A 26,802-nucleotide genomic window follows, 5' to 3' on the forward strand; every position below is an offset into this window, starting at 1 on the left:
AGGGAAATCAAAAAGCGAGCACGAAACATTCGCACGTATTTCAATTGAAATTTCAAACACAAGCAAAGCAGTTGCCGTTCGCATTCAAGAGTTGTTGTTTTTGTTGTTTTTTGTATTTTTTATCATTGTTGTTGTCGTTGTTGTTGTCGTTATTGGTTGATTAGATGAGATATATAGAACGATTTTTGTTGTTAATTGTTATTATTATTTTTTCGATTTGATTTTGTCGATTGTGAATGAGTTTTAAGGCGTTCGATACGTTGGCCAATACATGGATATATTATATATATGTATTTTTTTTTTTATTTATATATATTTTTTTTTAATCATGAAAGCCACATTATATAAATGAAAAGAATATAGATAGTTATGCGATTAATATCATATGAATATTTAGTACTTTTTAATAATTTTTTATTTGATTCACGACACATAACGGAACAGAAAACATGAGCGCGCTGGCTCAACCGATCAATGAACCGATCGCACAACATTCGATCGCTGATCTGGATGCAGTTGAGCAAACGCTGCTGGCATGCTGATGCCATTCGTGGAACAACACAACAGCGATTAACGTGATCTGTGAACGGGCGCCCAGAGAAAGAGCTGCAGAGTGAGATGGGATGATCGCTAGATGATGATCGCTCGGATCGATGATCGCTAATTGGCGAAAATCAACATGAAGTTGTCCAGTCAAGAAGGCAGCTGCTCATAATATACATACATACATATGTATGTAGCTACTGCTGGCTTCTGGACATGGACATAGACATGGGTATTACATAAGCACTAAGTTTACATTTACAAAACCGAAAAATATATGTATATTTATATGTCAAATACAATTCAAGTGCTAGCGGTAAATTTGTTTGTAACTTTTGTTAAAAATCAAAATTCGAGAAAACGAAAATGAAAATAAATCAAAAAATTCCATACATATACAATTTACAATATACAATATACATTATACATTATACAATATACATTATACAATATACACAGACAACAATAATATCGATATCGAAAAAAAAAGAGAAAAGTTTCGTATCACTATGAAGGATCAAATCCACTGTTTTACTTTCAATTTTTATAATTTATTGGGTATCTAGAGTTATATATAGATCAAATTTCATGTTAACCATTGGCAATTCGCTAATGTGGATATTCGCATCAGATGTTGACCAAATTTTTTAATGTTTTTTTGTTCGTTCCTTATCGTTTCAAAAAGTGCAAATATATTGTTAATCAAAACTAGGTATGAGAGGGACGGCGGCGACGGCAGCGGGGAGTCATGAAACCGATCGACACAAGTCTATTCTATTCTATGAACAGTTTTGTGAGCTGTGGGCGCGAGCCCAAAAGACGAATACGAATACAAATACGAGGAGTTCGAGCTGCTAGCTATACAAAATACATATACATATACACATATGTACACACGTATGTAAAAAATGAAAAGAATAAACAAAAATGAAAATAATATCAAGTAAAGTAGTAGTAGTAGAAGAAGAAGGTAACGAGAGATATACTGTGAGATACAGTCGATATCTAGCTAAGGAAACAAGATGTGTTTATGACTTATTATTATTATTATAGTAGATATTAAATACGCACATCTAACGCTAGGTATAATATGACGAGACTACGATTCTATTTGTCGTATAGTAACTATATAAGTATATAAAACAGTTATGGGTAGAATATTAGGGTATGAGGTGAGCGGATATGTCACACTCGGCGCAGTTGCAGTTCTTGTTGCCCCCAGATGCATACGTGGTACGAGTACGGAGTGGCGAGTACATATACATGTACATATATCGAAATACACATACATACATATACTATGTACATGCGCATAGTTCTCATTGAGGATCGAACAACAACAATTTGGTTCGAATCGAACGGAAACCATAAACGATAAGAAAATATGAACGAAAAAGTTTAATTTGAAGAACGAGATGAACGTCTTTATTCGATTGTATTCGATTGTAAATAGTTGCGATATATCGATTTATCGATTATTGAATTCATGGGATATGGACTATGGGTACAACTGGTTAACTAACTAAAGAGTTTTGGGTAGTTTATTTTTGGTTATCGATTTAGAAAATTTTTGATTTCGCAAATTGTCAACTAGGAACAAGATTGGTTTTAGTATACGAATTGGGTTTTGATATTTGATTTTTGTTGGTCAAACTAGAAGATATGGAATTTGTTAGCCAATTGTGAGTTGAAGTTAACGTTAACGCAATTAGATATCATTGATAATAGTAGTTGATATTATATAATTAAAAGTAGTTTAGTAAGTGAAAACAAGTGGATAAAAACCTTCGCTCCAAATCCAACTGATCTGGTTGATCCTCTCACCTGATGGTTGATCACTTATTTGATTTGTCAATTTGTTACGTATTAACTTGAAACAATCAGCAATATTACGCTTAACCCAACTCTTAAAACGGCCAATACGATTAAAGGCCTCGGCGATCTTATTGGTATCATTGTCGGCAGTCGGTGCTGATAAACTAGATGAACCAAAATTTGACAAAAGCAAGGCTAAGAAAAGGTTAAGAACCTGCAAACGGAAATGAAAGACCACAATGTGAACACAAATTGCCACCAATCATAGCATACGATGGCACTTACCACAAGATTGCCGATGACAACGGTGGCCAAGAAGAATGGTATGCAGGAGACATCGCCCACGTACATGCAGTCCCACATGGACTCGATCCACTCTCCGCATAGCACTCGGAACACGATCATGAAGCTGTGCATGAAGTCGGTGAAGTTCCAGCGCGGCAGATCGCCATCCGGAAAGCGATCCTTGTGATCTGTATGGGGCGTGACGATCGAACAAACAAGTACAGTAAATATTCAATAAGTTGTACAATATGCGTCTGTTTGTGTTTTGGGAATAGGTTTTCGTATTATTCGGTTATCGTTTCTAGTTTGTGTTCTTGTTCAATTACTAAAGCCACATACAGAAAGCGTGTGCAAAGTTGTTGTGGCAGCAGCACGCAAAAACAGTGTTGAAAAATGCGAGACAAGTCGTACAAAATTCACAAACCCAAAAACGAAAAGAAATCGAAACACAATACCAAAAACAAGGAGTGAAAAAGAAAAACAATGAGAACAAACTGCGATCCGCTCTTGAGCTACAAAATCGCATAGCCAAGTTGCAGATGGACAGTTTGTCTCGCTAAGCTTAGGTATAGATTGTATGGTACAGTAGGTAAACAAAACAATACAGTTAAGAGAGTTGGAAAAAGATAGATAGAGAGAGAGAAAGAGAGCTTTGAGTATAGTAAGCTAGAGGAAAAGTTTGCTCAAGTAGAAATCGCGCTAAAGTACTTACAGAGGCCCGGCGCCTGGTGCCTGGCAATGAGACCCGAAACTTAAACTCAACTTAAACATAGCACAGCGCAAATATCAAATGAATATCCCTATCCCTATAAATATATGTTGCTTTCACGGACCAAGCTATACGGACTCTAATGACAAATCTAACAAACTAAAAATATTTCTAAAAGTTTAAAATTTTATTGATTTCGTGATATTAGTTATTTTTCATCTATTCACAGATTCCCAATTAAACACAAATTGTAAATATCTCATAGTTCGTTTCCCGATTCAAGCTAATTTAGTCCTGAGCTTTGATTTTATAAATTTTCTTCGTCATAAATTTCTCATATAAAAAGGATTTACTAGTTTTATAAGTGAGTAATGAAAAGTAAAAATTAACACATAAATTTGCATAAACCATTCACTTCACAATTACTTCAGTATGGGACTCTACCTAGAGCAAGGCAAATAGAAAGTGCAGAGAAGATTTTGTTGCATTCAAATAAATGAGGGAGTTCCTAGATTAAAACTGAGATTATTAAGTTGGCTATAGTCTCTGGTCTTCTAGAGACTTGACCTACTCAGGTATGCGATTAGGGACCAATCGTTATCAGTAGGAAACGAAATATATTCGATTATATTATAGACCAGAGGCAAAAAATGGAAGCATATCGATAGCTTTGTTATTGTATCACAGTTATAGGTAATAATATATACTATATAAGAAAAGTATAATGCAGACATCGTACCACTAGGGTGTTTCCTAGTCTAACTGGAGTACTTTTCTGGCTGAAGTAATTGCAGTGACGGCTTACAAGTGAACTTAACGTTGGTGTTGACAACAATTAATCGTTATTGCAGTTATCGATAAGCACAACAACAGTAGCAACCAAAACAAAAGATAACATAAGAACAACAACAATGTTACCTAAAACTGGATAGACATATAGACACATATATAACATGTAACAGTATCATATATACATATTATGAAAACAAGAGAAAGGATAACGGAAAGACGCCCACGAGAAATGAAAAGTATAAAGAGTAAATCAAAAGGGAAATCACACGATAAGAATATGCACATCGATAAACCGAAAAAAAAGCTGTAGAAGGGCAGCGCAGCAGCGAGTGGAGGACTTACCATGATAGTTCTTTCCGAACAGTTGCATTCCCATCACCGCAAAGATGAAGATGATAATGCAAAGTACAAATGTCAGATTACCCAAAGCGCCCATGGTGCGGCCCATAATCGAAATGAGTAAATTAAGTGTTGGCCAAGATTTCGCCAATTTGAATACACGCAGCTGCATTACGAATTTCGGATTATCGAATTTCGAATTTGTGGATTTGTGGATTTGGCGATTTCGAAGCATAGATTTAGTTATTCGATTGCAATGAGAGTTGTTGATTGGTTCGTTTATCATCATTAACATTATCATCATTATTATTATTGAAATTGAAATTGTTATTGATAGTAGTAAGATTTTTATTTATTTTTATTTTTATTTTTTTTTTAAGCCGGGCAAAGCATTAGGAATACAAAAAATAAAAACAAATATTTATAGTCATGTAGCAAATATGTCTTCGAATGCAAATAACGTTTAAACTATGAATAAAAGAAGAAGAAGACAGAAAGCTACGAACGAGACCGTAGCTAATAACGTTCAGGCACAGCCGCCGTCGAGTCTTCTTGCACGACTCTCATTCAATCAATCAATCGGATGGCATCGATCAGCTGAGACAATGATTAATAACATTCGTAAATAATTTGTAGTATGTATATATATATAGATAAATCGATACATGTGGAGTAGAGCGCCTCTTGCCAACGGAAATGGCCGATCGATATTTATCGATTGTAGCTTTTGTCGCGCACAAACCAATTTCGAAACTTGCGAAGCTCAATAAAAATTATGCAAATCGAAATGCATTAACCGTGCCCAAAGCATTGCTCTAGATATGTATATATAGTCTATATGTAGAATTTGTATATATTGGTTCGGCTTGTCAAGTGTCGAATTTTTCATTGGAATTCAGGTGGTTTCAGCTATTTGCTATAAAAAAGTTTTGCTCGGCTAAAGTCAAAAAACGAACACAAAATCAAAATAAAATCAAATTCTTTAAATATATATTATGTATGAGATTAGAATTAGTTAACTTGGAGTAAAAAGTTGAGTAAGTTGTACTAGGAAAATGCTTGGTACGAATAGTAATATTAGATTTTTAAAAAAAATGTATTATTTGTATTGCACGCTAAAAACTTGCGATTTTTGCAGTGTTTGAATTTCTTTTGTAAATTATTTTGGTATTTTATTTTTATTTTTGGGAAATTGAATGGATTTGCATTCGGGCATAGAGCACAATACCTGTGTAGTTCTTGCCAAACAGCTGCATGCCCATTACAGCAAAAATGAAGATTATAATGCATAGGACGAAGGTCAGATTGCCCAGAGCGCCGACAGTGCGACCCATTATCGATATTAGTAAATTTAACGTTGGCCATGATTTGGCCAATTTGAATACACGCAGCTGTAAATTGGCAGCACAGATGGGTAACATTAGTGTGTGTGTTGAGTGTGTAAGTGTGTGTGTGTGTGTGTGTGTGTGTGGAGGCAACAGGGTAATCGGATTTGAAGAAGTACGCGTTAGTTGAGATCACATTGCCTTGAGTACAGTTATTGTATATAGAATCACCCATTTTTGATTTAAAGTCTACCTTAATTCCTGAGCTAACTAGAATTATTCACGTCGATTTGAGTGGGCTGGCTAATGGTGCCAGTTGTGCTTACCAAACGAAACGAACGCAATACGGATAAGCCCTGAACGCCCTCGAGTCCCAGCTCGAGCAGTGAGAGTGCGACAATGATGAAATCGAAGATGTTCCAGCCCTCCTGGAAATAGTACTTCGGACTCATGGCCATTAGCTTCATGGTGGCCTCAATGGCAAAGGTCGCAGTGAAGAACTGAAATCGATAGGTATGTGATCGATAAGTGAAACATGCATGGGGCATTCATTAGCTTAGCTTCACTCACATAGTTTCCGCTCTTGAGCACACGCTCCATCTCCTTGTTCATGTCGTGATGGTCCATGGCCATGAACATTGTGTTCACAACGATACACAGCGTGATGAAGAGCTCCACGAACGGATCGAAGACGATCAGAGAAACCCATTCCTGAAATTTCAACCAAACCCAGCAGCAATCCCACACACAAAACACATCGATCCCTTTGAGTATCACTTCGAGCGCCTTGTCTTTGAACGTCGGCCCGTCCTCGTCGTCGTCCTCTGTTGGGAAATAGTAAACGGAGACTGAACGATACAAAAGTTTGTTATTAGTTGTGATTTGACCAACTTTGACTCAGCCAGATTAGCGGATTTTTGTTAAATTTGTTTTCTTTTTTCAAAGCAGATTTTTCATACGATTCATTTTCGCAATTTCTGTATGAAATTATTATTATTATTATTATTATTATTATTTTATTTTTTTTTGAAGCTTCATTGCATTGGAAATTATTCGTTTGCTTGTTTTAGATTAAACAGAAAGAGAATTACAAAACAAACACTCACGCGCAGTGTCTGTCTGTTCTTTTCTCTCTGTGTGTGTGTGTGTGTGTGTGTGAGTGTGTGAGAGTGTGGGTGTTTAGGTGTGCTTTCGAAAAACTAGAGAGACTTTTGTTTATCGTTTTTGGAGCGCATTTTGTCTTCATTTCAAATAATTTTACAACGAAATTCTCTAACTGCGAAAGCATGAAGAATCAAAATCAATTCGACTTTAAGTTACTCTACACTCAACTTGAAAACAGCTCCAATTGAAGCACAGACCAACATGAATCGGACTAGGCTGTTCCGAAAAACTTCAAGCTAATGAATTTGAATCGCTGTTGAATACAGGAACAAGTTTTATTTACACAAGTAAGGATGAGGAGGGAAATACTTTGAGCACAGCTCTAAACTGTTCATTATTTGTCTCTTAATTTTTTCAAGCTGAAATCTTTAATATTTGAAATGCGTTTTTTTCGTGGGAAATCCAAAACCTCACAAAGTAAATTGAAGACTTTCATCTTTTGTGTCTTAAGGAACCAAGTCTATCGTATCGATATTTATCGATAATAAATTAAATGGGTTGAGTTAACGATAGCAACATCATATTGCGTATAAAATACAGTTTTCATTTATATATTCAAGATTTTTGTGGTTTACTCAGCTGGTGGGCTCTGCCACGCCTATATCTTTAACTTACATACTCCTACATTTTCGCTGAGCCACAGTGGATTTTATATAACTTTCCAATGAACCAATTCTAGATCAAATAGATTTTAGATATTCATTAGATATTTGCTATCCTTACCATTAAATACCCGTTTAGTCTTAATTCTAGATTTAAATTCTAGATTTAAATTCAAATTCAGCTTCGAACAAGTTTTCGGATGTCTGATTCATGGCTACTAAATATAAGCAAACTCGATTGGTCTGTCTGACAAAAAATATGTTTTAAACTACTCTATCTAACTACTCGTAATACTAAGATTACAAAAAGCTACAAATCACTAAGCTCCGGGAGAGTTAAAGTAACTTTAAGCGAATTACTGAAATGTTGATCGTAAAATTGTGAATACTCTGCTTGTGAATCATTGTTTTACTGTAGTCTCTCAGCGAGACTACAGCGAGCGAGTTGTGAGACTTTTTGTATTTGAATTATATACGGAAATAGATGTCTAAATCTATGGCTATATCTATGCTGATTATAGGTCTGACACAATTTGTTATAAGCGCGAATCATATTCCAATACAAATGTTAAGCGTTCAGTTCAAGTTGTTACAGTTAATTACACGTTGTTGATTGCGAGTATTTACTCTAAGGGTGATTTGTGACAACTGACAACGTTCTACTGAAGAAGCATGCGTTAGTTACTACAGTTAGTTAGATTATAATTATAATTAACGCAAGCAAACTACAAAAACAAAAATTAAAAATGATCTAGATTATAGACTTAGAGGTTAAAGGCAAAGATTCTTGATTAAGTTAAGCTAAGTTAAGGCATGCAGAAAAGTTCGAATTTCAAAAATCAATTCCAATAAAACTTACGACTTTTGGTAATTTGAGATAAACAAAATGAAAGTTAAGTAAAATTAGTTGATAAAAAGGCTCTCTGTTTTTTTGTTTTTTGCTATTTTATTTGTTTAATGCAGAAATGTTTCGTAATTTCTTCAAGTGTGTTATCTAAATTGCGAAATTCGAAACATAAATGCATTAACTGAATCATAATCGATATTTGTGTATTGTTGGGCAGCAACTGTAATTGTTGTTTTGTTGTGCAGTGAAGCAGCGCTAACGGTGAATTCATAATGGTGCAGCAAGCTAAGAAGCCTCAAGGGAGGACACTATCAAAGCGTCAAAAAGTGTTGCCTACTTTTTAGGGCAGCGGCGAAGCGATTTAGCTCGGGCTGCTGTGTATGTGTGTGTGTGTGTGTGTGTGTGTGTAGCATACAAAATTCTTAATTTGTACTAAATCTAGTAAGTTCTTATGTGTGTGTGTATTCGTGTGTGTGTGTTAGTTTGGCTGGCTTGCTGCTTTTAATGTAAATATTATATATAAATATTGTTTTCTTTTTTCTTTTCTTTTTTTAGTTTTTATTTTTGTTTCGCTTTCTTCTGTTAGCATCAACGGCATTAAATAAAATGGACGAGTCAAAGAAGTCATTCATTTGGGTATAAACATATGTAAGTATATTTATATAGCTATAATTATTAAAATATTTTAAGTATGTTTTCTTTTGTTGCTTTCTTTGTTAATAGGAATAAGATAACTTAAAAACAAAAAAAAAACAAAAAAAAAACACTAACAAAATCAATGAGAAAAACCAAATCAAAATTATACGAAACAAAAAAAAAATATTTAAAATATAAATAAATGTGATAGTTAAAAATGTTAAAATAAAAAATTAAATTCGTTCATACAATTTTTGTTTTCTTTTTGTTGTTAAATGTTTTAATAAATGAAGAGTAAATAATTGATATGCTTAATCAGATGATGCACAGGCCTAGGGTCCGCATGCAGCACGCTAGAGGTATTTTATTTATATAGTACTGTTCAATCAATCAATCAATCAATCAATCAGGCGGCCTTCAACGCACTCAACTCATGCGCTTTCATTTCATTTCGATTGTAAAACGTTAAAGCAACAATAAAAACCAATAGACATGATTATATGTATATCGTATTTATCGTATTTTATATAAATGTATGCATATAGAATGTGAGCTCGAATCTCTAGACAAAAATCTTTCAAAATTCGTTCGATATGAGTTATGAAGGTAATACGGAGATACCGCATTCCGGAAAATCGCAGAGACATTTTGGAACAGATGAAACTCATTTTGGTTTTTTTTTCTTCTTATTTTTTTCTTTATTGTATATAGAGTATATTGAGTTGAGAGTAGTATAAATAAAATGACTATTGGGCAAAAAATGCGTTGTCAGAGTAACAAACGTTGGTTTATTTGAACGTTCTTCAAATGGATATAGCCAAAGGAAAGGAAAAGTAAAGAAAAGTAAAGTCGAGTAAAAAAGTAGATGATTTGCTTTGTACTTATTTACATGAACATTTGATTCGTATTATTTTTGATATAATTTTTGAAAATGTTCTTGAAACGAAAACGGAAATCAATGAAAACAATGCACATGGTAGAGAACACAAAACAAAGGAAAATGTACAAGACGATCGATTTCAATATATATTGATCGATAATTCGATACATATATTGCTTAATGGATATGTCAAATGTACAACATGAATGCAATGCAATAGTTGATATCGATCTATCGATAGGTCGTTAAGTGTGTACTTACCACCGCGATCACTTGCGCGACTATGCCGACCTGCGGCTTGCTCAATAATATCATTCAGGACCATAACATCTAAGGAAAGAGAGACAGAGGGAGAGAGAGAGAGAGAGAGGTGGGTTACATAGCTACATTGCATCGCTCTGCTTTGATAGTTACCTTTCATGTCGACCACCGTTTGTGTCTGGACGGGCTCAATAAAAGGATTGTCGTGATGTTTGATCTTGCCCGCTTCGTCCGTGCACTCCAGGCCGATTTCCTGTAATATTGTATATTAAAATATTAATGATTTCAGTTACTGGACAGTAGTAGGGCTTACGTAGTCGCGATGCTCGACCTTATGATTGGTGTCCAGGCAGGTGGTGCCGCCATTGGAGGCGCCCACTGATTGATTGCGTGTATTGCGATTGCGCAACTTGCTTTCCTTGGTCATTGTGCTGACGCCCATGACGGCCATGCCGCCAAGCAGATCGCCATGTGAGGTATACGAGATACGGGACTGGTGCGAGGTATACGACGAGTGTCTAGAGCCTAGAGGTCCATATTGAATAAGTATAATTATCCATATAGAGCGATCGCTTGTTATCGTTTGTTATCGCTATCGATCCCACCCACCTAGATTTCCATAGTAAACCGGCACTATGATGGCTCCGTTCTCCTCAGACATGGGCGTCACTGCATTCGAGTCGTCGGCGTACGGCAAATGTTGTTGTGCATCCTGATATGTTGACAATACGAGAGGCTTACGATCACTGCCAGGTATTCCGAAACGGCCACGTCCATTACGTATCGTGTACTGATCCGGAACGATTGTTAAGTTGTTTCAATGCAATTGAGCTTAAGATTAGTATATTCGACCAAACACATGATACAAAACTGTTTAAAGGTAACTGTAGCTGTGGCTGTAGTAGTAGTAGTAGTAGTAATAGAATTAAAAGTAAATAGTAGTAGTAGTAGTACGTAATAGTAGTAGCAGTAAATAGTAGTAGTAGTACGTAATAGTAGTAGCAGTAAATAGTAGTTTCTTGTAGCTGTAGTTGTCAAAGTGGTGAATTGTAGCAAATATTATGATATACGATTATTATTGAAAAACATATATATAAGCCAAGGCTTCGGTTGGCATGATTTGTATGAGGGATACACAAACAAAAAATGCTTGAAAATCGAAAGAAAAATATAACGAAAACTGAACTCAATCGGAACTCAAACAGTAATTGATATAACCGGCACAGACATATATCGGTATATATAGACACGCACACACACACACTTGATGCTCCCTAACGTATTAGATCAGAGTTGGTTAACAGACAGACAGAGAGATGGAGAGAGAGAGAGCGAGAGAGATACAGATAGAGAGGAAGACGTGTTGACTTGAGGAATAAGAAATTAAATGTCAAGTATATATAAATATTAGGGAAATAAATAAGTATGTAGCCACATCGTATTGTACATATGTTTTTAATTTTTATTTGCATATGGACAACTATATAGTTATTGGAGTACAGATACAGATAGATATTCGTACATGAAATCAACACATTACACAATGTATGGCTGAGACCGTGACAGTGAACAGTGACAGTGATGGTGACTGTATGCCTAATTCGGTAACAGTGACCGTGACATTGACTCTGACTGTGACTGTAACCGTGACAGTGACTGGGACTGTAACAGTGATTCTGACTGTGACTGTAACAGCGGCTGTGACAATGACTGAGACAGTGACTGAAACAGTGACTGAAACAGTGACTGAACCAGTGAGTGAAACAGTGACTGAGACAGTGACTGAGACAGTAACAGTAACGGTGACAGTGACTGCAACAGTAACGGTGACAGTGACTTCAACAGTGACTGTGACAATGACTGAGACAGTAACTGAGACAGTAACTGTGACAGTGACTGAGACAGTAACTGTGACAGTGACTGAGACAGTAACTGTGACAGTGACTGAGACAGTAACTGTGACAGTGACTGAGACAGTAACTGTGACAGTGACTGAGACAGTAACTGTGACAGTGACTGACACAGTGACTGTGATTGGGACTGTAACAGTGATTCTGACTGTGACTGTAACAGCGGCTGTGACAATGACTGAGACAGTAACAGTAACAGAAACTGTAACAGTGACTGACACAGTAACAGTTACGGTAACAGTGACTTTGACATTGACTGTGACTGTGACCGTGACAATTTCATTCAGTGCGTTCTAGGGATACGTGTGCTACAACCTGCTGCTGGCAAGAACTGTTCATTTTACAAACCCATGCACGATATCAAATTAATTAAGTTGCCTGCACCAGAGAATGTTTATAATATATATTTGTCCAACTTCCAGCTGAGCGAAATGAACAGTTCTTTGCTCACTCATTAGCTTACGATAGCTGTATAGCTGTACACAGACATACGCACATACATGGTACAAGCATACACACACACACATACATACATACATATATATAGTTACACTCACACACACACACACACACACACACAAACGAGCCGATAGTACAAATACTGATTGGTTTAGTTTTATAACATTCCGTAAAACAGTAGAAAACAGAGAGACAGAGTGTTGAGAGTGAGATAGTAGAGTTAGAGAGAGTGAGTGCTGGTACAGTAGTAGGTACACTTACATAGGGTATATGTAGTTCAAGAAACATCAAACATGACCAAAATATCACAAAATATAAATATGTATACCAATAATAATAATAATAGTATATTTATATATATATATATAATTAGATATGTATGTGAATGTTATATGTATATATAGATTTTTACAAATTAAATAGTTATATAGTTATAGACAAATAGGCTGGGTGACTTATGGCATGGACGACAAGAGAAAACATGTTGAGATACCCAAAAGAAAAAAGACACATAAATATAATCAGGAATCGAAACAAAAACTAAAGTCGAAATGGTATGCGCCTAAGTGAATGCTGAGTCATGTATGTTTATCTGCTATGTTGGTATCTATGCTATGTATGCTATATGTATATCGTATACCTAGTGCAACATCGATGTCTACTGTGAATGAGTTGACCTGCGACTGCTTGTTTGGTTGTTTGGTTTTAGTTATATCTGTGCATTTTTGAACAAATGAAATGGACAGCAATAGTTCGATTACCATCAGCTCTAAACATGTGTATGGCATGCGCACAGTGGGCTCGATAACTATTAGTTTGCTTTAAAAAAAACACATACAAACTCTAATGAAACAAGAGAAGTCAGAATATGTCCAGATGAGTTCAATTGCGAGCTGCAATATTTGCTGATATTTTATGTGATGCTTTGTCGAATGGCCCCACTGTGCGTTGTCTATGATTAGCACACCCTCACACACAAGTATATATACAGCTATACATAATCCATATCCCATATCTCCCTGTGTATGTGTGTGTAATTGCAAGTTATATACAGTTTAACTTTTCGTTTGAAACTCTAGCTAGATGATATGAATAATGATTGCAGCGACTGTAGTACTTGGATGCTCTTGTTATTGTTGTTGTTGTTGTTCTGGTTGTACTGGCTGTCATTGATTCAAGGATAACAATACGCTTGGTGTCTATGTGTGTGTGTGAGTGTGTGTGTATTGGGCGCTTACCTTGTGAGAACTACGTGATCCCCTGCGTATGTTAAACGGTGAACCAGGTAAGGATAAGGATGTCTAAGTTGTTGTAATTTTTATTTTTTTATTTTTACAAATAAAATATAAATAGAAGAAAAAGAAAAATGGAATCAAATAAAATATATATATATATATATTTATAGAGATGTATGTAAATATAGTTATATCTGCTAAGTTTTGGTATTTATACAATTTGCTGTCGCTGTTTCAGCTTGTTTCATTGGAAAGCAAAAGTTGATTGTGTTCAGATACTCGGAAGTACTTTGACATTGTTGTGTATGAGATAATATATATTTATATAATGATCCTAACACGTAAAAGAATGAAAAAAAAAACAAACAAACAAAAACAAATACATAATTTAAATTTAGCTGCAAATTGTTAAACATTTCTCTGTGTGTGAGATGTGAGTCGGCGATTAGAGGATGTTTCATTATTGTTCTACTTCAGCGCAGCGTTTGGTTTAAATATAATTTAACTATATTCAAATCAACAAAAGACGTTTTGTCTAAAAATGACAAAGTTCTAAGAATCATAGTTTAAATGTTAAAAACCAAAAAATATATATATATATAAATATTTAAAATTAATTCTAATTTCTACAGTTTTAAGTTGAAAATCTCTAGACAAACTGCGCATCTAGATTAAGTCCTACGGGGATGCATTGTACAGTTGCTCTAAGAAAAAACGAATACGAAATACCACAAAAAATTTTAGATATGAAAATTACGTCAAGTTTATAAATCGCCAGCTGCCGAAAGTCATTTGAGACCTTTTTTTATCAGTCAGTTCTATATAATTTGATATAAACTTAGGATTCTAGAAATAGATTATATTTATGTTCCATGTTTTCTGGGCAATAATTAAATTTTTTGACAAATATTTAGGGCGCCTGGGGATAACTATAACATCTTGTATTTAAAAAAAAAAAATTGTTTTTTATTCATAAACAAAAAAAAAAAACTATTCTTGATCTTGATTTTTAGTTTTCAGTTCTAAAATCTGATTCCTTGCGTTTCTAACTCCTCTTGGCCTGTGTAATTTGTTGGAACTGGAACTGTTTCAGTTAATCTATCGATTTCAGTGTCTGCTTGAAGTGTGTAGAAGAGTTCGGTTTATTAGAGAGAGCATTAGAGTTAGAGAGTGTGAGTGAGAGGCTTACAGAGAGAGAAACCTACCTGTGGCCCATTTTGTTGGGACCTTTTTTTTGTGACCAACTGTGACTGCGATTACGATTATGATTATAGTAAGTTTTTTATTGGAATGCAATCGCTGAGCAATTCAACTGGCATTTAAGAGCGAGCTAGCAAATGCAAGAGCGAGACAGCAATAACAGTATTTTTGGTGAGAGAGTACAAAGTTCGAATAAAATTTTTGCTATGATTTGAGCAATATTTTGGACCCGTACTACCTGGGATTCCATTCAGTGGATTTCCAATGTTTCTTGATTTACAAATAAGCTAAGCTTTGGTCAGCAATCAATCAGTCAGTCAGAGATAAAATGTAAGTTAAGTCTACTTTATATATCGAAATTATTAGTGTTATCTTATGTGATGCGTGTGTATTTGTGTAGAGTCCTCAATTGATTTCCCCAAGCTCGTAGTGCCAGAGTTGGAAGTTTCAGTGTGTCTCAGCCGCTGTGCGCTAAGCAAATGCTTGCCAAAGCCAACTAAAATTATCGAGAATATATGTATATACATACACATATGTATGTATATATACATTTATTTATATTGTATTTAGCATAATTATGTGGGAGTAAAAGAATCCAGAGCTATATATCGACATGCTACAGCATGTGGGTGTTATCGCTTCGCTTATAGTTATCGAATTTATCGGTGCTAGTGTAACCTTTGTGCCGTACTGTACTTGAGAGCTTCTCTTTGCTTAAATCGAACTAAAATATTTCGTTTTTCTTTCGTGTTCGAGCTTCTTTCAGCCATGTAATAGTCGCAAGTAATTGAATTGAAATCAAAGCAACGTTCACTGAATGCATGCAAATGAAAAGGCAGCCATAAGACAGATTGAAATCATCGAATCAAATCAATCGACTATGATATAAATAATACGAAAATGATGAAAGATCTTTGCTTCTGAAATTCAATTGCAGAGTTATGAAAAGCCCAAGCTGTCCTATGCAAGTTATTTAGATTGGTTAATTAGTTAGCTTTAGATAGATTAGATTAGATTAGATAGATACGCAGAGTTCAAGCACAAATTTTCGACTGATTGTGAGCTAAGAGGTGTGAAAATGGCTCAAAGCATGTCATTGTTGCACTTCGATTGAAGCGGCGTCTATTGTAAATGCGATTTTCAAGTTTCATTGATTGGCATTGGGTAGTCGTCCTTGGTAAAAATAATGCTTGCATTGTAATGAGATTAAGCATCGTTGAATTTGTGTTCGTATTTTGAATTGATATATTTAATTAAAATGGTTGTTGTTGTTGTTGTTCTTGTTGTTGTTATTGTTGTTGTATTTGAGCTCCAATCACGTACAACCGAAAAGTTTTCACCTAAAGCATTCCGAGCAATGAGTCAACTGAAAACCTGAACTGAAAAATATCGTTTACAAATCCAAACAGATACCCATTAAATAAGTTCTTGAGATCACAAAATCAAAATCAAAATCCAAAAATCAAAATTTTCTTATGCGAATGCCAATTATAAGAGCCAGCTTGAAGCTACGAGCATGAACGAAATAACAATTTCAGAAAAGACTGTCTGCTCACTCACGCACACAGTCACACGCACGCAAGCACGCTTACACAGTCACACGCACGCACGCACACGCTCAGAAGCTGAAAGATACAACACGCACACGTTGACAAATATCATGCACTAATACAATCAAATTACTGGCTAATACAGTGAAATGAAATTTCAAAGAAAGAGAGACAGAGAGAAAGAGAGAGAGAGAGAGAGAGAGAGAGAGAGCGACATGTATGTATATACACATACATACACATAGGAAGAGAGAGAGAGAGAGAGAGAAAGAGAGAGGGTGGATGGGTAGAGCGAGACTACAAATTCTCTGGCTCTCTATATTATCTATATTATAAATATATATGTATATATATATGTATATCTAGTTATTTATTTATGCATGACACTAAATCTATTTATGTATATAGAAAGAGAGAGAGCACTAGCACTACTCGTTAGATTAAAGGCAAATAGGTATCGATATTGGCTAGTTATGATAGCTATAATATATAATTTACAAATGAAAATAAAGAGCAACAACAACAGCAGCAGGAAAAGTTAATAATATGTAATTAGAAACGACGAATGGACAATAAGCAGTCTGAGCGAGAGCCAAAACTCTCTCAGCGAGAGTTCGCGTCGGGCAACGAGTGAAGACGAGTTGAAGTTGAGCTCGTTGCATTCATGGACAATGAATGAAGGCAATCAAAATTCGATCAGCGATCAACGACCACTGATCAACGATCAATGATCAACGATAAACGATAACAGACTAAATATCAGTATGGCAAACAAAGGAGAAAGGAACGCAAACGCATAAAGAAAGAAATCACTCATACCACACTGATTGCAACTAATAAACGATATAATATTTATTGACCGGCCATTTAGCTGCATATGACAAAATCGTAATCGAAATTGTAATCGAAATTGACATTGAAACCAAACACAAGTTCGTTAAGTATATATTCATATAGAGTACAGTTAGCATATAAGTATATATCCCAATAAAGGTCAAAGAAAAAGATAAACCACAATCCAACAAGGCCAAGAAACGATCACAGAAAGACAAAAGAACAAAAAATAGATCAAATCAAAATTCATATAGAAAAGAAAGGTAAATCGAAACGAGATAAAAACGAAAGAAAAGGAACTTATTAATGCGCTCGGAATACTTACCGTGCTCACTTTACGAACTTTGGTAGCTTGGTGTGCTGTGGTAGGTGCTGGTTGTCTTTGTATAACGCTCACCGACTCCGACTCCACTTCGACGCTGCGTATGGACATCTTCTCCTTGTTGTTGTCGTCGTTGCCCTTCTCACCGCCCACGAATAGCTCATAGCTGATACACGAATACGTTGGACTCTTGGCCATTTCGGGATGCAGGGCCGCCTCCTCGGCGGCGGCTGCATCTGCGGCGGCTTGCGCCTGCGCATTGGCTCGCTCCTCCAACTTAGCGGCCTTCGCAGCGGCCGCCTCTTCTGCCTCCTATAATGATATATATGCACAGAGAAAATTGTTTGCTGATCTGGAAATGGGCGCGAGTTAATATCGGCACGGCGTTGCACATGGCATAAGGTATTTATATATATATATACATATAGAGAGAGAGAGAGAGAGAGAGAGAGACAGACAGACAGAGAGAGATTACATGCAATGGGAGTGGGGGAAGATTTCGTTGGATTTCGGTGATTTAAGAACAAAAGACAAAGTTCTACATTCCAGGTATATACAATCATATGTAGAGGTTAAAAATATAAGATAATTTCTAGTGCGGTGCTGGGATCGGGAAGAGTTTTTCAAATGGAATGGAATCGGGGCTAGGTCTGATTCTTTCTATACAAATCTATTTGTATTTGATTTTTTCTTTTGTTCATTGCTTTTTACTTTTAAAAACTCAAAAGAACTCATAAATTGTGCACTTAAATGATATATAGTATATGAATTGTGTTTAGATACATCTATATATATATTTAGATTGATTAAGAAAATGTACAGTCACTAGTTTTAATGCCAGATCTTTGGCATGACAAATAATTTACTTGCTTTACACGATAGATACTAAAACTGAAATAAAGCCAAAATCATAATTTCGAATATATATTTGATATATATGTATATATATAGTTTGAAGTTTACTGGAAATCGGTAAGCAATATGCATACGTATAAGTATGTGTTGATAGATATATATTGAGTTAGTTATACAGAGAATATATATAGTTACACATATATATATATGGAATTTGGTGGATAGGTGTTCTTTACAGCTCTACACAATCGAATCGTGTGTGTGCTACATACATAGATATATAAAGAGGAAGATGTACTAGAATGTGTTCGCATCATCATCAACTACTCTGACAATAACGTACGATCGATAGAGATTGTAATTGAGACTTATATTGAGATTTAGATTGAGATTGAAATTGAGATTGAGATTGAAAATTGTGTTAATAATATTCATATAAATATATATAGTTCGTAGCTTTGTAGTTTGTCGGTAATACATACATATACAAAAGAAAAAAGCAACTCTGTTATATCGGGTAGATATTTTCAATGATCAATTCGGCGCTTGGGCAATTGAGATTGAAATTATCTACCGTTCTTTTCAAGTGGCTTATGGTAGTGGTGGTTGTTAGTCCATTGGGCGTTTGGGTCTCTACTGGGCCTTCTACTTACACGTATCGCCTCCTCTTCGGCAGCCTCCTCTTCTTCGGCCTTCTTTTGCAATTCGTCATATGACATGGCAACAATGGCCAAAATCAAATTCACAAGATAGAATGAACCTAGGAAGATGATGACTATAAAGAACAGCATGTGCCAGGGTCCAGCGGCGCGTAGCACCAGCTGGTACAGGTCCTCCCAAAAGTCTTGCGTCATCAGACGGAAGGCGGATAGAAATGCCCAACCGAATGAATCGAAACTGGTATAACCATAGTTGGGATTCGGTCCAAACCCCTGGAGACACACGTAATCGTCATCGCATTGACTGCAATCAATCGATACCATACGATCATCAATATCGATACAAATATGTGGAAGGGGGTGTGGTGCAGCAACATCTATTGCGATCTACTCACCCGGCGCCAGAGATATTGCCACATAGCGGAAACGATATGCCATCGTCCTCCGAATACCAATTGGAAATATTGCGATTATGATAGTCCCAATTCTCATCGGTCAAGTTGCCCCAGGAACCATCAAGCGGGAATTTCTTAATGCATTTCTGTGTCAGCACGCCCATGTAGATTTGGAGGCCCATCAGTGCGAACACCGAAAGGGAGAACATTGTCAATATTATCACATCGCGCAGATTTTTCACAGACTCAATGACCGCTCCGACGATGGTTTTCAGGCCTATAAAAGCGGGTTATTTATGTTTTATGTGCAGATTATCGTGAATTCATAGACTGTACGGTATAACAGTTTGTATAACAGTTCGTATAACAGTTTGTATAACAGTATAACAGTTTTTAATTTTTATTTTTTTGTTTCAAAATCATACCTGGAACAATGGCTACGGTTTTTAGCGCACGCAGCACCCTAAACGTTCGCAAGGCTGCTAGATTACCTAAATCTATACCCATGGTCACATAACTGTGCGCGATCCAAGATTAAAGGTCAATTGTTGTTGTTGTGGTAGTCAGCAATTGTTGTTGTTGTAGTAGTTGTTGTTGTTAATGTTATTAACGATGACAAAAGCAAATATACATACACATGAAATGTCATTAAATATTTGGCAATTATACAGATATATGTATATATATATATATATTTAATATATATAATGCTATCGATCTAAGTATGTAAAAATAGAGCTTTGGTACGAAATTATGTTTGCAGTCGTTAGTAATTACAAATGTAGAGATTTGTTGTTTCATTCTTTTTATTAGATTTACAGAAGCTTGCTTCATGTATGTATGTGTGCGTGTGCATATGTGTGTGAGTGTGTAGTATAGTTTATGTTTGTATTCTTGTTAAATAGAGCAGCAAAATAAATCAAATAAAATGGATTTTGAATTATAAACGAATTTGATTGGATGTGAAGGTGTCAGTGTGTATGTATATGTATGTATGTGTGTGTGTGTGTGTGTGTGTGTGTGTGTAACTGAGACGCATGAAAAGTGAAAATGGATTTGGCCAGTTAGTGGGCCCCTCGCCTTCTCAGCTTAATGATTCATTACGACAATGGGCCACAAGCTGCGGAGAGCCAAGTTCAAGTCACACCTGAGGCAGGTGCAGCAGTTGCTTCACCTGCCATTGCTGCTGTCACATCAATTGTTTTTACATGAGCGTGTGTATGTGTGTGTGTGTGTCTGTCCGTGTTGCTATAAAAATATTTATGCACGCACACAAGCGTACCATGGAAATAGCTGGCACACACACACACTTACAGAGAGAGGGAGAAAGAGAGAGGGGGGAAGAGGGAGAGGGACACACGCTGATAGAAGCGGTTTTGGTGTGGCCTGGTAATGTCCATTTGCTTGAGTTGTTTGCCTTGTCGTGCTGTATGCTGTCATCCTTTGGGAATTTCACGTTACTTCTGCAGCCAGGCAAACCTAACATTTATTTTTCATGAATATTTATCGATTTGGACGCATATAAATACAGTTAAGTGCACACACACACACAGAGAGAGAGAGACACAGCAAGTGTGTATATAAGGTAATTCTCTCTCTGTCACTCACTGCCCCACCCTCGCTCCCCTCTCTCAGCGAGTACATGCTCACATTGCGTGTAAATTGGCCATCTAATTGGGCTGGCCTCTAAACTGTTTACCCGGCAATATATATGTATGCTCATATATATCATATATATGTAATTATTTATGTGTGTGCTCGCTCAGCCATAAGCAAAGCTTCATATGCTGCTCCAGCCACATTTTGTATTCTATTCATTTTGGCTTCAATTTAGTGTTTTTAGTCGCGTCGCCTAAAAGCGCGCTTTAAACTTTTTGTGCCACCAACTGAGGAATGCCATGTGAGCTGTGCATGTGTGTGTGTGTGTGTAAAGGGGGTGGGTTGGGCTGTATGGCTTGTCCAAGGCTGCGCGTCTATGCGGCGCCAGCGAAATGCGCTGCACGAATAGCCCAGCCACGTTACAGCAACCTCGAACTGCCCCCCACCCCACCGAGGGCCAAAAGCCTGCAGCTCGGGCCAAGTAATGCGGGCCAAAAAAAACCTGTCGCTACCCAGACAAAGGGCGCCCAATAAATGGTTAAATTGGAGCAAAAAGCAATGAAACGAAACTGTCACGAAACGAAAACGAAAACCAAAGTGAACAACAACAAACAAAATGCCAAAAAAAAAAAAAAATAATAATAATAATAATAATATCTTGCAGAACCAAATAAAGAAAAAGAACGAGCACAAAAAAAAAGTCAAAAAAATTTGTTTATGACTCTGCCTTGGTATTTCTTGGTATGGGAAATAATCATAGGCAATGTGTGTGTGTGTGTGTGTGTGTGTTGGGCACGTCATTAGTAACGGCACAAAAGAAATCAATAAAAACGCTCTCAACTAACGCGACTTTTAGCTGCCCCGCGGCTCACATGGCGTATGTGTAATTTTAGCTAAGCTACCTTTTGCCCATACGTGTTATTATTGTTAATGTTGTGGTTGCTCCTCTTGTTGTTGTTGTTGTTGTTGTCGTGACATTTTGTCCTGTTACTCATGTACCTGTATGTGTGTGTGTGTGTGTGTGTGTGTATTAAAATTAAAATGCAATGCGCCCGTTTTTGGTTAGACGAAACGCTTTCATATTTCCCAATGAAAAACAAAATGTATATAACAACAATGTAAGCAAGTAATGACAACACACACACTCACTCACATACACACACACTCACACACAGCTGAAATTTGCATTTCAATACTGTTTTGCATTTATTCAATTTTCGCTCATTTTATTTTGTCTAATTTGCATAATTGAAACAAAATAAATATATAAAAAGAAAATTTCTCTGCTTTCATATAAATATTTTTTTCATAATTTTTTAAACATTTAATATATATATTTTGTTGTTACTGTTTTTATGGGCTGCTAGTTAATTAACATACGATATGTATTAACTACATTTTGTATTCATTAAAATGGCTAAAACAAGAACGAAAAATGAACTGAAATGGGAAAATAATCAGTTAATGTGGCGTGTAGTATAACAGTTAATGTTATAGAATAAAGGGCGATTACGATACAAGATACAATACGATACGAGATTCAAAGAACGAAAACAAAAAGAAGAAGAGAACAAAGAATGAACTAAAACAAAAACGAAAAGCGATATTTATAGTACACATACGAGTAGAGGAGCGTGATGTAGTATCATGTATATATAGAGGATGATTAATGAGATCTGTGAGATATGTCTGGTTATATATTGACGTTGATTTGACGTTGATGAGTTAGTAAATCGATTAATATTTGTATATATAGTTTGATATAATAATAATATAACTCACGCTAAAGCTATTACTACGAAGTCCAGCCAATTCCATGCATCTCTAAGATACGTAAACGGGCATAAAATGAAACCTCGTGCCATCACTTTAACAGCTGATTCAAATGTGTAGATTCCGGTGAATATCACCCTAAAAACGAATTGAATTTCGAATGGAAATTTGTTTTTTTTTTTTTTTTTTTACTTTTAACTTTTCTCATTCTTCTTCTCATCATTTCCTTCGTTTGTTATTGTTTATCGTAAAGTACGAGTAGCTTGAGTGCACTTGCTGCCTGCTTAGTTCGGATTCTCTCAGTTATAAATCGATAAACGGCTAGCCGTTCGATGACATACCCTTGCAAAGTATTTGGCATCGATATATATCGATAACATCATTTTTTTTAATGTTTTTATTGAAATCCCGAATTATTTTCATGTAATTTCATTACATTTCTTACACACATTTAAAATGTCGATTAGAATCGATAATTCATCGATAGCATAACAACACATAGACTTCAATTATCGGAATTTCTCTGCAAGGGCATTGCAAATATAAGTGAAAATTAACTTAAAAAAATACAAATTGAAAAGTAAATGAAAAGTTTGAATTAATTGTAGCTGCACTATTCGTATAGCTGATGCCTTAGAATACCAGAATATCGCTAAGTTCTGGATAATTAGATCCTAGCCTTATTTATGCTTACGTATAGAACTTAGTTGCTAGCTTAACCCTGCGCTTAATCACATATTTACTGTCATCCTTAAAGACCACGCTTAGACTAGTTAAATGCAAGTGGAGCAAACAGTGTTGGAAAGTGCACGAATGCGCACATGGCCAAGAGGCGATGCCTGAACGGCACCTTCTTTGGCCAGATCAAAGGGCATCATGCACAATTGGTAATAACAAGCACTTGAGATGCCAGATAGACAGACAGTTGTTCCACGTCTCGTCGACTTGTGCCAATTGTCAATGTCAATAATTGTTAATAAGTGCTTGATGATGATCATGATGATGCTGCTCCTCGTTGCTGCCACTGGTGGCACTGCTGTTCTCTGATGTAGGCGTTTAGATCAATAAGCCGACCTTCGGCCTGAATTCCAGCTAAGGCAGCGCTATCTCTTCTCTGCTATGTGTGCACACATATGTGTGCCTGTGCGTGTGTGTGTAAATGTGGGTATGCATCTGCTCTGTGTCTTTGGTTAGTCATTTGACAGATTTAAATCGACTTGCAAGTGACTGGCGAACAGACAGTCAGTCAGACAGGCAAGCAGACAGAGGGACAGAGTCTGAGTAGGACAGTCAGGCGAGTCCAGCTGCCCGCCCGCCTGCAAGCTACAAGACTGGGCCAGGCGTGGGCAACGTGCCTCGGTAGCTGCAACTAGTTCAAAGTCGCTGGCTGTGGGCCGTGTCGAGCGTTGCGTTTGACCTAGGCCCCAATGCCTGCGAAGGACACTTGAGTTGCGTTTTAATTGCAGGTATTATGTCTTTCTGGGCGCCCACAAGTGCGCCCACAGCTACAGCGGCGGCTGCGGCCCAAAGCGGTCGACCCACATAGATGCGGCTGCCAACTGCTTAGATAGGCGCTCTGGCAAAAGTTTAAACGCTCTCTCTGTCTCTCTCTCTCACTATATCTCACTCTCTCTCACTCTCGGTCTCTGTATCTGTCTATCTATCAGGCTGCCTATCTCTCAGTCACCCACTTTTACTATCTTTCCATCTCCTTCTTACCCTTACTCTCACTCACTCACTCACTCACTCACTCACTCGCTCGCTCGCTCACTGCATGTGTGTAGGTGCTGGGCTTGGTGTTGCGTGTCTCAAGTTATGCGACAGCAGCTGTGCACTTTTTTTCGGGTCCTGAGCGCAGCCGCCGTCGTCAATTGCGGCCCAGGGAGCTTGGATGGAGACGGGAAGTCGGAGAACCGGAGCTGAAGACGGAACTGGAGTTGGGCATGGAGGCGTGTTGAGTTGCCATCGCAAGTTCAAGTGGGGCTCCTACACATGAGCACGCACACTCACACTCGCACACATACACGCGCACACACTCACGCACACACACTTGTGCGTATGCACGTCTATTTGTTAGGGTGCTCGATTCTGATACCAAATCTGCGACAAATTCTTTGATATCAGCTAAAAAAATGACGTAACTCTTTTCACTTTTGTTGCTTCTTCAAACGCTTCTTGCGTTGTTTTCTTCGTTTTGTTTAAGCATTTTGCTCGTTCTTCATTCTTTTGTTACGTTTTCTTCTTTTGAGCTACTTTACGATATTACAGGTACACGAGCTATGTACAGTTACGGCTAAAGAAGATACATGTACTTCGTACAGTGAAGCATATTTAAATGGATCTGCTCTTCTACCTATATACATATATATCTAAATATATGTATGTTTATGTATATATATGTATATTTGTACTCTGATACACATCTATGTGAATCGAGTTTGATTTATCAGCACTTTACAATAATGATGAGAGAGAGCGAGTCTAAGGGTGGGAGTTGTTACGGAATACGAGAAGAAGTTCTAGAGCGATATATCTAAAAGTTATATATGTATAAACTATACCAGATTTTGGCAGACTAGAGCTACGTATACATGTTATAGATACTAATAATTACAAACTATAAACTATTGATATCTAATAACCAATTTCTTATAGCAGTGCCAGCAGCGAATCGCATACGTATATCGTATACTATATCTCGAATATCGTATAATATCATATATCGTATATAGTATAGAATATTTGATCGTTATCGATTACCGCATATCGTAACAAATTGTATATAATATACATATGTATATATCGTACATCGTATGTCGTATACATAGAGAATATCGTATATAGTATATACGTTTATCGCATTTGATTTGTGGTTTAGTGTATATCGTATATAATATAACGTATTCAGTACACAGTATACTATATATCGTAAAGAGTATATCGAATATCGTATATCGTATCGCATGGATCGATTGATTTATTGAGTTGCTGAGGCACTGCGCATAGAAATCAAGTTAAACCCCAATAGTATTTGGTAAAGCCAACAAAAATTTACAGAATTTCGATTTATGACTAAATATGTAAGATTATATAGTATATTTATATATATATATGAGCTAATGTACATATGGTACATGTATATGTAAATATAATATCGATATACATATATGTAATTATATACATATATATCATTTTAATAGACATTTACTTCAACGGCATGATAATGGTACTAATCTGGTATTCTACGTCGCTATTAATATACTCATAAATTATGTAACAAATTTGTAAATGGTACAATTAAATCGATTGAAAAGGATATTGTATATAATACGGGTTTGGGCTGTTATCGTTACTTAGTTACGTACTTAAGCTACTTAGAAATAAACGTATACTGTGGCTATATTCGTTCTAGTCTACGTCCAAGTATATTACTAAAAACTCAATTCAAAAATGTTATCGAATTTGATTGTGATGAATTCTGTTGTTTTTACGAAAACGTGAACAAACCAAAAGCATTTGGCTCTCTGGCGCCTGGAGGTGGCCAGTTACAATATGTATGTAATTACATATGTATTTAGTATAGTTACAAATATTAGTTAGTTACTTAGGTTGACTACAATTCAATAGATTAGAGATAGTTTGATTAAGAGCGCCCAGGTACTAATGCGTTTTCGATTAGGCAATTTACAAAATGAGAGGCATCGAAATGTGTCTAAACTTGAAATAGTTTTTGTAGTCGATTTATCGATAATTAAAATGTTTTTCTTTTTTTAGTTTTTTAGATAACGGAATGTAGTATTATGTACGTGATGT

The 26,802-nt window shown here is 36.3% G+C and overlaps 1 protein-coding gene across 46 annotated transcripts in view; it reads right to left on the reverse strand.

Annotated features, from left to right (window-relative positions):
• LOC6585204 (sodium channel protein para) overlaps nt 1-26,802 on the reverse strand; it is a 67,719-nt gene that overhangs the window by 25,278 nt on the left and 15,639 nt on the right. For 15 of the 46 annotated variants that reach the window (XM_044010589.1, XM_044010577.1, XM_015161141.3 and 12 more), the window contains 15 exons: nt 22,999-23,127; nt 20,043-20,134; nt 19,618-19,894; nt 19,217-19,526; nt 17,712-18,020; nt 13,806-13,868; nt 10,808-10,988; nt 10,512-10,723; nt 10,352-10,451; nt 10,199-10,267; nt 6,379-6,656; nt 6,135-6,308; nt 4,487-4,649; nt 2,644-2,831; nt 2,368-2,572 (listed from right to left, as the gene is read on the reverse strand). In XM_044010589.1, coding sequence (XP_043866524.1) covers nt 2,368-2,572; nt 2,644-2,831; nt 4,487-4,649; nt 6,135-6,308; nt 6,379-6,656; nt 10,199-10,267; nt 10,352-10,451; nt 10,512-10,723; nt 10,808-10,988; nt 13,806-13,868; nt 17,712-18,020; nt 19,217-19,526; nt 19,618-19,894; nt 20,043-20,134; nt 22,999-23,127 — 2,750 coding nt within the window. Of the gene's footprint in view, nt 1-2,328; nt 2,573-2,643; nt 2,832-4,486; nt 4,650-6,134; nt 6,309-6,378; nt 6,657-10,198; nt 10,268-10,351; nt 10,452-10,511; nt 10,724-10,807; nt 10,989-13,805; nt 13,869-17,711; nt 18,021-19,216; nt 19,527-19,617; nt 19,895-20,042; nt 20,135-22,998; nt 23,128-26,802 lie in introns of all 46 variants that reach the window. The other 31 variants (XM_044010633.1, XM_044010624.1, XM_044010630.1 and 28 more) reach the window with 7 other exon arrangements.

Source organism: Drosophila mojavensis, unplaced genomic scaffold, assembly GCF_018153725.1.
Source record: "Drosophila mojavensis isolate 15081-1352.22 unplaced genomic scaffold, ASM1815372v1 contig_136, whole genome shotgun sequence".
Classification (NCBI taxonomy): Eukaryota; Metazoa; Arthropoda; class Insecta; order Diptera; family Drosophilidae; genus Drosophila; species Drosophila mojavensis.